This window comes from Hemitrygon akajei, chromosome 12 (assembly GCF_048418815.1).
Source record: "Hemitrygon akajei chromosome 12, sHemAka1.3, whole genome shotgun sequence".
NCBI lineage: Eukaryota > Metazoa > Chordata > Chondrichthyes > Myliobatiformes > Dasyatidae > Hemitrygon > Hemitrygon akajei.
Genome location: NC_133135.1, coordinates 17,437,731 through 17,451,342, shown reverse-complemented (window position 1 = coordinate 17,451,342; position 13,612 = coordinate 17,437,731). Strand labels below are relative to the sequence as shown.

The window sequence follows — 13,612 nt, the reverse complement described above, 5'->3', positions numbered from 1 at the left end:
AGATTGAAATCCAAGTTAATCTTGAATTCTTTTTGGAGCCCTTTATTTGATATATGTGTAACTAGTATTGGTGCAAGATCCCAATTATCCTCTGGGATAATTATCCGTAAATATATTCTAAGGGTTCTTCTATTGCATATGGACAGTGAGTGATGTAAGGTTTGCAAGTCAGGAAGTTTAGAACATCTAGGAAATTCAATAAGCATAGGCTCTGATACTAAAGTATTTGTGAGGGAAATACAAATGATCATTCCTTGGTAAGTATCTGGTGACCCATTAAAAATCTATACATGAATATGGAACAAGGAGAGAATCAGGCTAGACTATCACTGCCCCACAGTTAAATATACAAAGGATAACCACAGGTAATACAATTGGTGACAGCATTGGGTTGTATTCACCTCAGAACAGTGCAATATTTCAAATCCTAATGATGCAATGGGGGCAGGGGAGGAAGAGAATGTTTCTGGAAAAAGGCAACTGAAAAAAATCATTTTTGGGCATGGATTTCAAAAGAAAATAGACTGCAGCACAAAAGATGTATGAATATAAGAGCAGTGTGTGCTATACAAGCCCTTAAGGTTTCTTGGCCTTTCAAAGAGGCCACTGCCAATCTAATCTTGGCCTCAACTCCATTTTCTTATTTCATCCTTCATTTCTCTGAAGTCTTTAAGTCTGGTATATTCTGATGGGTGCCAGAAGATTGGAAAACAACCAATTTCATGACCTGTCCACCTTCTTCCTTTTATTCCATGGCCCATTCACCACTCTTACCAAATTTCTTCTTCTTTGGCCCTTTACCTCTTCCACATATCACTTCTCAGTTTCTCATATCATTCCCCCTCTCACCTGCCCACCTTCCTCCTCACTGGTCCCATCTATCACCTGCCAGCTTTTACTCTTCCCTTTCCACTTCCTTATCCTGGTTTCTGCCCATTTCCTTTCCAGTCTTGATATAGGGTCTCAACCTGAAATGTCAATTGCTTTATTTCCCCTCCCTAAATACTGCCTGACTTGCTGAATTCCTCCAGCATCATGTGCATGTTCCTCAAAATTTCCAGCATCTATGGAATCTTCTGTCTCAGATTTGCCGTACATTAAAGCTGAGATCACTGATTCTGGACTGTCACATTAGGAACATCCTTCCAGTCTCTAGTTTGTCGAGTTTTATTACAATATTTTAGACTTCTATGAGAACCTCTCTCATTCTCCTCATATAAGTCTTGCCTCCTCAGGAATCGGTCAATTAAGCCTTCCTTGCACTATTTCCATGGCAAGAACATCCTTGTAGTTGCAGTAAGACATTTTTTCCCCCTTAACTCAATTCCTTTACAACGAAGGCTGGCTCACCATTTGCCTTCCTACTTGTACCTGAGCACTTGCTCTCAGTGACACATCAATAAGGACATTCATGTTCCATTGCATCTTCTCTCTTCCTAACCTATCAGAATTCAGATAACGCCTTTCTGTTTTTTGGAACCAAATTGAATAATTGCATGTTAAAACATAATTCATGTTAAACTACATCTGTTATGCATTTCCACTCTCATCCAACTTTGCTAAATCACATCACATTAGGGCTGCTTTGCATGCTCCTCACAGTTCATATTCCCCTTATAACAACACTTTTGCAAACAGTGGGAATGTTAGATTGCTGGAAATACACCCCATTAGTGTTTTATGTTTTTATACTAATTATTTTTGTGATTATAGAAAAAATTGTCATTGACTGCCGAGATCCAACACGTACCCTTCGAAAACAAACAGGTACAAACAAATCTTCAGTGCTTGAGTCTTGTAGCAAATTTTACTGAATCAGAAAAATAGCACTTAAAATAAAATTCTCTTCAATAATTAAAAATTAAAGACAGTAGAAACAACACAGGAGTTGTCTGCACACTATTCATGGATCTAACCACAATATTCCGTTCATTGTTTCGCGAAAGGAACATACAGATAGGTATCACCTGCCAGCACACTCAGGGAGGCATGGAAAGTCAAATAAAATGTGGAACTAGACATCTAGGTGTGTCAGTAACAATGAATTCTTTGAACTGAATTGACTTCATTACTTATATCCTTCACATAATGAGTAAAAATCTTTACGTTATGTATCCCTCTAAATGTGCAATTTATAGTAATTTATAATAAATAGTTCTGTACAACAGAACAGTCAATACAACATAGAAATACAGTTGTGTCAGCATGAATAAAGCAGTCTGACAGCCTGATGGAACAAACTGTCCTGGAGCCTATTAGTCCTGCCTTTATGCTGTGGTACAATTTCCCAGATGGTAGCAGCTGGAACAGTTTGTGGTTAGGATGACTCGGGTCCCCAATGATCCTTCAGGCTCTTTTTACACACCTGTCTTTGTAAGTGTCCTGAATAGTGGAAGTTCACATCTACAGATGTGCTGGTCAGTCTGCACCACTCTCTGCAGTGTCCTGCAATTGAGGGAAGTACAGTTCCCATATCAGGCAGTGACGCAGCCAGTAAGGATACTCTCAATTGTGCCCCTATAGGAAGTTCTTAGGATTTGGGGGCCCATACCAAACTTCTTCAATTGTCTGAGGTGAAAGAGGTGCTGTTGTGCCTTTTTCACCACATAGCCAGTACGCAGACCACGTGAGATCCTCACTGATATTTATGCAGAGGAACTTTAAGCTGTTCACCCTCTCAATCCCAGATCCATTGATGTCAATAGGGGTGAGCCTGTCTCCGTTCCTCCTGTAGTCCACAACCAGCACCTTTGACTTTGCGACATTGAGGGAGAGGTTGTTTTCTTTGCAGGGCCAAGGTACCTGAAAGCTTTCCCTCCTGAAAAATATCTCAAAACTTGTAAGAACTTCTTGTCTCCCAAATAAAAAGCCACTGGATGGCCCAGTGCATTGGATAATGCACTGCAATAGAGGGAAATCTATTACAAACATGATTTTTTTGCTGCTGCCACATACCAAGAAGATTTTCCCTCCTCCTCCACCCCACCCACCTCAGAATATACAGCATTAGGTCTAGATTGTAAAAGCACCAACTGACTGGAAAAGTGTAACACTCAGTGTGTTATAGTCATGTACGTTCAATGAAAGACCAGAATACCCAAAACCATATATTGGCTGAACTTACTACAGGAGTAGGTTCCAGTAAGATTAGATCATGCAAAAGTTTGAATGGAAACATTTTAGTCGTTTCTAAAATATAGTTTCCTAATGCTTTACCAGATAGGATTTCATAACTTATCAATCTGTAATGATTAGAGTCATAGAAAAATACAGCAGAGCAAAAAGCCCTTCAGCCCATCTAGTCAGTACCAAAATTCTTACGTGGATTTGCTCAAATTTTATACTTTGAAATACATTTAATTCACTATCCCATTCTACCTCTCCTTCTAGATGATGAAAAGTTAAGAGCACATGGTCCTGAACACTCAATTAATAAAGTATCAACCTCCTAATTCAAGAAGCCACCACCTAACAAAAGATATTATATTCAATAAAACAAAACTTCCGCCTACCAAATCACTTGGGGTGTTAAGAGCACTAATTAACAACTCACAAGCAGAATACAACACTATTCCTGCCAAATTCGAAAACAATAGATCTTGTATTGCGTATAAGAATATTTCCTCACCGAAGTAGCAGACTTAATCCAAAACAGCCACCTTTTGGGTAGAGCAAAAGGTAAGACTGTTGTTTAAAACCAGTCGGCAACCTCTCTCTCTACGCCTCCATTAAAGGATATTAAAGAAATGAGAGACTTGGTGGTGGGCAGCAAGCCAAGAATCCAACAACAATTAAACAGTTTTCCTTCATCCACCCCTCCTCCAGTGGCCAATATTAAAGTAAATTCTTACGGCCTGGAGATCAGGCTCCTCTGGACTGAATGAATTCCCAATTTTTAAGCAACAAAATCTCAAAACTAAAATGAACAAATTGCAAAAACAACCACATAAACACATGCACAAATAAAGGAAAATAATATTAAAACACCTAAAGCCAGGGAACATCCATGAACTTCATCTATGTAGTTCCATTCTCCTCCATAGCTCCAGATCATTCCAATTTAGATTAATGGGGGAGGTGAGAACATTGGAAGAAGAAAGGGTGTATGGAAGTGGGACACAGTCAAACATTTACCTCTTGAATTATTTATTATACCAATATTAAAGACAAGGAGAGAACTCCTGTTGACATTGCTGTTGCTTCAAACTTTTTTAAACTTGCAGGCAATCCCTAAGCAGGCATAACATTAAAATATAGTTACAGAAATAACTGCTTTCTCAAAAAAAACAGCGAGGACATTTTGCCTGTGTCAATACGATCACCCTGAAAGCAGCCCTATAATCCAGTCTCACATTTCCTCAACCCTCATTTACCATGTTCTCTCCAATATTCCAAGATATTCCCCACTCTTCCTCTCTCTCAATGTTCCATCATCGCTCACCCTTCTTTCCTTCCTCTCATGCAACACATCATGTCTACTCAATCTTTCTCCTGTTCTCCATCACGCACACTCCTCCCACATCACTTTCATCCTGTGCTCCACCACATTTTCTCCTACCCTTGACATTTCAGCATTCACATTTAACAAACACACAAATCATCATAACCACTCACCAGCAGACTGCAAACACCGGAGAGTTCCATTAATATCTCCCTGCACAGTGCACAACCCCCTCCCCCTTACTATTTTGTTCAACTTTGCCTTCCCCACACGCTCCCCTCAACTCTTCCCCCACCACCTCTATTCTCCCACCTTCCCCAACTCACGTTGGACCCATCCCACTCAGCACCCTCCCAAATCCCCAAACACAACATTTCAAGAACAGCTTTTCCCCTCCATCATCAGATTTCTGAATGGACAATGAACCCATGAACACTATATCAGCATTTTCCTCTCTTTTTACGCTACTAAATACACATAGTAAACTATAGTTATTATCTATTGTTCTGTACTAATACCGAAAATATGCCAGTGATAGTAAACCTGACTGTGATTCTCACCTATTCACTCACCCCACTCTCATATTTCTACTCTACTACCGCCCAGCCCTCATTTCCCCCAATTGGTCTCTCCCGTATGTCTCCCCAACTTTCCTCTTTCCCCACCACTCTCCCTTCTCACCCCCATTCTCCTCTCCTCCTGCTCCTCTCCCCACCCTACCCCTTCACCACTCTCCTCCCGCTCCACTCCCCACCCTACCCCCTCACCACTCTCCTCCCGCTCCACTCCCCACCCTACCCCCTCACCACTCTCCTCCCGCTCCATTCCCCACCCTACCCTACCCCCTCACCACTCTCCTCCCGCTCCACTCCCCACCCTACCCTACCCCCTCACCACTCTCCTCCCGCTCCACTCCCCACCCTACCCCCTCACCACTCTCCTCCCGCTCCACTCCCCACCCTACCCCCTCACCACTCTCCTCCCGCTCCATTCCCCACCCTACCCTACCCCCTCACCACTCTCCTCCCCCTCCACTCCCCACCCTACCCTACCCCCTCACCACTCTCCTCCCGCTCCACTCCCCACCCTACCCTACCCCCTCACCACTCTCCTCCCGCTCCATTCCCCACCCTACCCTACCCCCTCACCACTCTCCTCCCGCTCCACTCCCCACCCCTCTCCTCTCCCTTTACCTGTACTGGGTCCGCCGCCATCTTGCCGGCTCTCCCTCTCTCTCTGCCGACCGTCCCTCCGCCGATGGCGATGCCGACTCTGCGCTGCCACTAGAAGCCGGGACGCGCCGAGTTTTCCCCCCCGTTTTCCCCCTCCTTCCTTCTGCAGCAGGCCGGGTGAGTTGTGGTTTAAGTTCCTGAGCTCGCCGAAAGGCCAGGCCGCTCAGCGCATCCCGGCCGGCGACCCCTCCCCTCCCCTCCGGCGGGGCTCGAGCGACGGCCGCAAGCGATCGGGGCCCGGGCGGGTGTCAGCTCGCCATCCGCCCCCTCTCTCTCCCTCGGCGTCCGTTCTGCACGCTTCAGCCCACTTCTTCCCGGCCCCTTCGCAAGTTCCGCCGAGACTGGCTTACCCCCACTTTCCTCGCCCTTCCCCCCCGCCTCCTCTCCGACAGCAGCCCGGACACGAACCGAGCGTTCAAACTGTGAACCTCCGCCCTCTGAGGAGTGTCCGCCCGCTCTCCTCCCCAGTCCCAGCTCTCCAGCGTCATGTGACCCGGCGCTCCGGCTCCGGCTCCGGCAGCGGCCCCAGTCGCTCCGCTGCCGCTGCCGTGTCGCAGGCGGTTCTGTGCGTCCGAAACTTTCGCGGTCCGTTTGTGCAAGAGGGCGAGGAAGGGTGGCCAGTGTTGGAGTGTGCATGCACGTTTGTGTGTCTGTGTTTATGTGTGAACATACTTACGTGTGTGTAAGTAAAGTGCATTATGTTTGTGCAAGGGCATGTTTACGTGAGTAAATGTGTGTACATTCTTGTGTAAATGAAGTTTAAGGACATGTTTACGTGTGTACCTGTAAGTGAAGTGTAAGGGCATGTTTGAATATGTGAAGTGTAAGGGCATGTTTATGTGTGTAAATGTGTATGCTTATATGTCTATCTCTGTAAGTGAAGTGTGCTAGTATTTAAGTGAGTGTAACTGAACCATACTTCATTTTGATGTGTGTATCTTTGTGTAAATGAAGTTTATGGGCATATTTGTTGCAGGTTTGTAAGTTTATGCATGTTTATAAGTTTGTGCATCTGTATGTAAATGTATTCATCTTTGAATCTAAGTGCAATATGTTTTTACATAAGTGTATGTTCATGTGTCTGCGTCATGCATGTTTATACCTCCTTGTGAGAGTATGAGTACATAAGCAGGTTTGTGTTTGTATCTCTGTAATAGTATGCATGTATGTTATGGCTTTGTATGTAAGTATACAGAGCAGAATAGATGGGCCAAATGGCCTAACTCTCCTCCTATGTTTTACGATCTAAGTTTGCACGTACATGCAAATACATGGTTCGGTGTAAGAATATGTGTATCTGTTTGTGTGGAAGTACACGTTTGTAGTTCTACCTTGCATAAGAGTGCAGATATGTTTTTGTTTATAACTGTGTTATAAGAATGCACATGCATGTATCTCTTCGGCTCTGTGTCTAAAAGACTGCTTGTGCACATTTGTCCATGGCTTTGTAAATCACTATGCAAAAAATAATGTCCTACTGTTTAACCCCAACTTTTCTTTCTCCTTGTTAATATCCCCACCCACATTAAATGTTTGCACAGAGGTTAGATTAAACTCCTTCCGTTCTAAAGAAACTCCATTAACAAACACTCTTTCTTTCATTTAAACCACTGTATGCTGTGTAATCTTCCTAGACATAGACTCCCAAAATGTCCTCCATGTCACAGGAAATGTTTTTCTTCCCACCATTATTGTAAACATACAATAAAACCTAATTTTATAAGTTGTGCCCTCCCATCTTTCAAGATATTTGTTTCTTTTGTTTTTCCCTGTTCCAATAACCTCAACCCCTCCTCCCTAATTTGAAAACCAAAAACAAGATTCTGTACACTGAAGCCAAGTAATCTTGCCTTTTCTCTTAATGAGGGAGGGGTGTTGTTTAGTGTGGCGAGTTATTGTCTGCAGTATAAATTGGATCATTTTAAAGCATGACAGTTCATAAGTGCCTTGTATGGAACATGTCCATTAAGTATGCAATTTCTCACCACAATTATTTTCATCCCACTCCCACTCTGTCCTCTTCATCTCTGTCCCCCACACAGTTCTAATGAAGGTCAACATAAGCATGAGTAATAACACCTCATCTTCCAACTTGGCATTTTACAAGACTCTGAGCTCAACACTGAATTCAACAATCTGAGATAATCCGCCATTCCAAGCATATTATACGAGCAGCAATTTTGGTTTCTTTCTCTCTTTGTCAGGTATTTAAAATTTCATTCAACAACTTCTCTCTATTTCCTCCGAATATACCCCTACAGGCACCAGAATTTTAGGGTGGCATGGTAGCATAGTGGTTAGCATAAAGTTTTACATTACAGGCGAGCTGAGTTCACTTTTTGCTACCGTCTGTTACGAGTTTGTACGTTCTCCCCGCGACCGCGTGAGTTTCCGCTGGGTGCTTCGGTTTCCTCCCACAGTCCAAAGACATACGATTGATTGGTAGGTTAATTGGTCATTGTCAATTGTCCCGTGATTAAGCTAGGACTAATTCAGGGGACTGCTGGGTGGCATAGCTCGAAAGGCTGGTAGGACCTATTCCGTGCAGTATCTCAATCAGTACATACATAAATTTGGAACATCTGCAAATACATCAAACAAATGTATAACAAAGAAGCCATAGCAGCACCTCTGCTTTCTTAGAAGTTACATAGATTCAGCATGACATCTACAACCTTGACAAACTTCCAGAGATGCACAGTGGAGACTATCTCGATTGGTTGCATCACGTCCTGGTACGGAAATACCAATGCCCAAAAGTCAAGTCAAGTTTATTGTCATTTTGACCATAAACTGCTGGTACAGTACAGAGTAAAAATGAAACAACGTTCCTCCAGGACCCTGGTGCTACATGAAATAAAACAAAACTACACTAGACTATGTGAGACAGCACAAGGCTACACTGGACTACGTAAAACAACATAAAAACTGCACTAGACTACAGACCTGCACAGGACTACATAAAGTGCATAAAACAGTGCAGGGCAGTACAATAATTAATAAACAAGACAATAGGCACAGTTGAGGACAAATTACAATATAATAATAAATGATGTAGATGTCAGTCCAGGCTCTGGGTATTGAGGAGTCTGATGGCTTGGGGGAAGAAACTGTTACACAGTCTGGTTGTGAGAGCCCGAATGCTTCGGTACCTTTTGCCAGATGGCAGGAGGGAGAAGAGTTTGTGTGAGGGGTGCATGGGGTCCTTCACAATGCTGTTAGCTTTGCGGTTGCAGTGTGTGGTGTAAATGTCAGTAATAGCGGGAAGAGAGACCCCGATGATCTCAGCTGACCTCACTATCCGCTGCAGGGTCTTGCGATCTGAGACGGTGCAATTCCCGAACCAGGCAGTGATGCAGCTTCTCCGGATGCTCTCGATACATCCTTTGTAGAATGTGTTGAGGATGGGGAGTGGGAGGTGGACTCTTCTCAGCCTTCGCAGAAAGTAGAAAAGTGGAAAAACCCACAAAAAGTAGTGCTACATCCCTCATAGAAAAAAGTCCTCCTCACCAGTATCAAGTGGTGGCATAATGATGTATGCCATTTATGTACTTCTACATATAACCCACAATGCATTATGTAAACAACAAAGATTGCTTAATCAAACAATATATTTACAATATTACTGAAATATTTAATACACAATACTGCCAACCTATAACCAACCCTAAGATCAATCAGAACATTCCCTGCTACATAGCCCTCCATTACTCCATCATCCACGTGCCTATCTAAGAGTTTCTTAAATGTGTCTGCCTCCACCACTATCCCTGGCAGGGTGCTCCACGCATCCACCACTCTCTGTGGGAAGAGCTTACTTCTGACATCTCCCTCTCCTTTCATCAACCACATTAAAATTATGCCCCCTTGCATTAGCCATTACTACCCTGGGAAAAAGCCTGTGGCTATCCACTTGATCTATGCCTCTCGTCAACTTGTACACATCTATCAAATCACCTCTTATCCTTATTCACTCCAAAGGAAAAAGCCCTAGCTCACTCAACCTATCCTCGTACGGCATTTGTTGCGGATTAAATATGATCATTGAATTATTACAGATTTAAGCACAGTTTTTGATTTAGGCAAACAATTTGTGTTTAGATAAATATAACTAATCTTGGCTGGTAGCTTTAGGGGGTAATTGTTGAATTAAAACAGAAACTTTCTAACCGCTCAAAACCTGAAGTAAAAGCAGATCATGTTGAAGATAACATTTGTAATTTCATTAACGCAATATCTAAGACCTGTTATAGTGTCAGTGGCAGTTCAAGGAAAACTGTAAGTAGAGTAAAAAGGATTATTTTTGTGTCCAGCCAGGTTATTCCCTATAAGCAGTTCTAATGTTAGTTAAAACCAATAAGCGCTAAAACCTTACAGATTGATATATCTACAAACTTGACTGTAGTTTGAAGTTCAAGTTCAGTTTTTTTGTCATTCAACTATGCACATGTATAGAGCTAAATGAAGCATTTATTTATTTTGACCCCTCTGGGGCCACGGTGCAAAACACAGTACATACGGTCTCACACAGTACATATGATTAAGCACATACAGTCACAGAATAATATCAGCACAAGTCCCTGAGTGACATGGCCTAAAGATCAACAGGATGACATAAAGTGTGAGGTGTATGTTTACTTGACAGTATAATGTTACTGACGCTGTTATAATAAAACCAGCAGTCGTATGAATATGTGAAACAGCAGCAATAAAAGAGGAAAAGTGACCATTACAGGATGAGAGTGTGTATGTAGTTGGGGAGTGAGGGTGGGGCATTCTGACAGGGCATTTAACATTTGGGTTGTGATAATATTTTGAATTAGTGCATGGTCTGGAATTTAACCTTTTTTCTCTCCCGCAGTTACTTGCGATTATTTAATTGTTTTGCTGTACCAAGTTCCTATCAAAGTTAAGATGGCAGCACACTTGGCTAGAGCGGCCTCTCCGGCTCCAACAAATGGTGCACAGTGGGCCTTAAGCAATTTTCTTGCGATTGCAAGACCCTGTTAATATAAAATACTTCAAGTCCGGTTCAGTGGCGGGACTGATGGCGGGGTTGTTGCTCCCACGCCACAGCATCATCTGTTGCTGCCGCCCCAGGGAAATGGTGCCAGAAGCAGTGAGGGACAGAACAGAGATACACAGTGTGTTGGAATCTGTACTGTTCCCTCCTGTCAGTGTTGCTCTCTGGTCTTCATTTCCTTGCCTTTGTCTGCGGCTGATCCAGCGTGAGATGAGGAACTGCTATGTACTTGTTCTTGTGAAAAACTGGCTTCAAGCAACATTTCATGCACCATCAACCTTCAGGTCATGGCACTCAGGGACTTGTGTTAATGTTATTTTTGTGACTATGTTCCTCTATGCGCTGTGTATTTTGCACTGTATTTTGTACTTTGGTCCTGGAGGAATGCTGTTTCGTTTACCCATACACATGTGTATGGTTGTATGACAAACTTGAATAAAAGGCAATTAAGACAATTTCTGTACTGAACCTGTACTGATCACAGAGAAGATTCAACATCTGGTCTTTGTCTGCTTGTACATTGTGGTATGAAAGTACAAACTGAACTTGGATAAATCGATAGATATTGCAGTAATATTTTAACTTTAATAATATGTTGAATATGCAAAACATCCTAAGGCATCTTACAAAATATTGTCGAAAAAAATGGAATTGGTAGCGCAGAATGGAGTTTAAAATTGGACAAGGAGAAGAGTTTTAACATGGGCTTTTAAAGGAAAAGCAACAACAGACGTAAGGAATAAGTTCTGAAAACCATGGCTTCGTAACCGAAAGCATTTCTACATATGATAATACAAAATAAAGGGCAGATGTTCAGAGTTAAGGGCACATAATTGAGGAGTGCAGAAAGAAGGAGTGTCACGGTATACGCTGGCAAAGGCTAGACCCAAGTGCAGAGGAAAGACAGATTCCCATGTGGAACCTGCAGCCAGGGTTTATTCACAAGTCTTCAAACAAAACATTGGTGGCTTGGCGGAGTGACACCACGAGACGTTCTCAAAGCTAGAACAACTCTATAAGCGCCAAGTCACGTTTGCTTAAACAGAACAGGTGACCTGGAATCCCTGAGCCCAACAAAATAAACATAACAAGGTTAAACAATTAAACAGCAATTAACCAATTAAGGTGCTCTTGAAACCTTGGAACCAAATGCTCTCTGGCTCCTCACACAGGCCCAGAGAGATCATTACAGAAAGTTCAGCAGAGGTTGCAATGATGAAATGGTAAAGCCTTCACAAGGTTTGAAGGTGAACTCAAATAGTAAGCTTCACAGATTGGAAAACACAGGCAAACAAATATTGGCATTAGGCAGGATAAGGGCTGCTTACGAACAGATAACAGCTTGAACAAAGAGAAGGATTGGAATGATTGAATTGGAGCTAATAAAAAGATTTCCCATGGATCAAGCTAAAGATATGCTTTATTTATCAAAGCATCAAAAAATACAGTGAAATGTGCCTTTCATGTCAACAACGAACACAGTCCGAAGATGTGCTGGCAGCAACACACAAATGTTGCCACGCTTCTGCTACACGCCCACAACTTACTAACCCTAATCCACACAACCCTGCATGTGGAGAACATGCAAACTCCCTACAGACAGCAGCAGAAATTGAACCCTAATTAGTGATCACTGTTGATGTTAGTGCAAAGATGTTTGAGTTAAGCAATGCAGAAGTGAAAACGTACAGATTTAGTCACGTGTGTAATGTGAAGCCCAGCTAACTGAGGTGCTGACAGATATTTTCACCATCTCTCTGGAACAGTCCATTGTCCCCTTGGTTTTCAAGGCAGCAGCCATCGTTCTAGTGCCAAAGAAGGTAACAGTAACCTGTCTAAATGACTATCGTCCAGTGGTATTGACATCAACTATTATGAAATGCTTTGAGTGGCTGGTCATGGAGTGTATTAAAGCTTTTCTTCCAGCTACCTTGGACCTTTTCCAATTTGCTTATTGCTCAAATCAATCCACTGGTAATGCCATAGCCTCTTCCCTCCAGTAAGTCTTACTCCACCTGGAAAATGGGTCTCATGAGCCAAGCTGATACTTATAGACTTCACTTTGGTGTTTAACACCATCATAACCCAGAAACGGGTGGGAAATCTGTCCTCGCTGAGTCTCATCGCTTCCCTCTGTAACTGGATCCTGGACTTCTTAACGGAAAGGCTCCAGTCAGTCCTTCTGGGCAGCAACATCTCTAGTCCCATGGCGCCAAGCACTGACACTCCCCAGGGCCCGCTGCTGTTCACTCTGCTGACGCACGACTGCGTGTGTGTCGCAGGATCCAGCTCAAACCGTGTTACCAAGTTTGCGGATGACACGACAGTGTTTTGCGTCAACAGCATTGAGTTGGAGTACAGAGAGGAGGTGAAGCAGCTGGTGGATTGGTGTGAGAAGAACAACCTGAGTCTGAAAGTGGAGAAGTCATTGTGGACTTCAGGAAGGTGCAGATGAACCACCATCCTCTGCGAACACATGGCTCCTCCGTAGAGAGAGTTAAATGCACCAAGTTCCCAGGAGTTTACATCACGGATGGCCTCACCTGGTCCCTCAATATCATCTCCCTGAATAAGAAGGCTCAGCAGTGCCTCCACTTCCTGAGGAAATTGAGGCAAGCGAGGCCCCCCCACAGCTCCTCCCCACTTATCTTAACTGTGTTTTACAGGAACACCATAGAGAGCATCCTGACAAGTTGCATCTCCATCTAGTATGGGAGCAGCAGAGCATCAGACGGGAAGTCACTACAAAAGACAGTGAGAATGGCTGAGAGGATCATAGGCGTTTCCCTAACATCCACTGGGGGCGTTTATCAGGAGTGCTGCATGCACAGGGTCCTTAGTGTTATCAAGGGTCCCACCCCTCCATCCGGCATCCTCTTTAACTTTCTACAGTCAGGCAGGAGACTCCGATGCATA

The 13,612-nt window shown here is 43.3% G+C and overlaps 1 protein-coding gene and 1 long non-coding RNA gene across 4 annotated transcripts in view; one reads left to right on the top strand and one right to left on the bottom strand.

The window, feature by feature from the left end:
• Positions 1 to 5,774, bottom strand: part of pkn2a (protein kinase N2a) — a 133,627-nt gene extending 127,853 nt beyond the window's left edge. For all 3 annotated transcript variants that reach the window (XR_012100995.1, XM_073062628.1, XM_073062629.1), the window contains exon 1: positions 5,635 to 5,774. Coding sequence is in view for 2 of the 3 variants with exons in the window: in XM_073062628.1 (XP_072918729.1) it covers positions 5,635 to 5,655 (21 nt within the window). In the remaining variant the exon portion in view is untranslated. The remainder of the gene's footprint in view (positions 1 to 5,634) is intronic.
• LOC140736743 (uncharacterized) lies at positions 5,656 to 11,134 on the top strand. Its single transcript, XR_012100996.1, has 3 exons — positions 5,656 to 5,790; positions 7,716 to 7,877; positions 10,535 to 11,134. It is a non-coding gene; the product is annotated as an uncharacterized lncRNA (long non-coding RNA).
• The last annotated feature ends 2,478 nt before the right edge of the window (positions 11,135 to 13,612 follow it).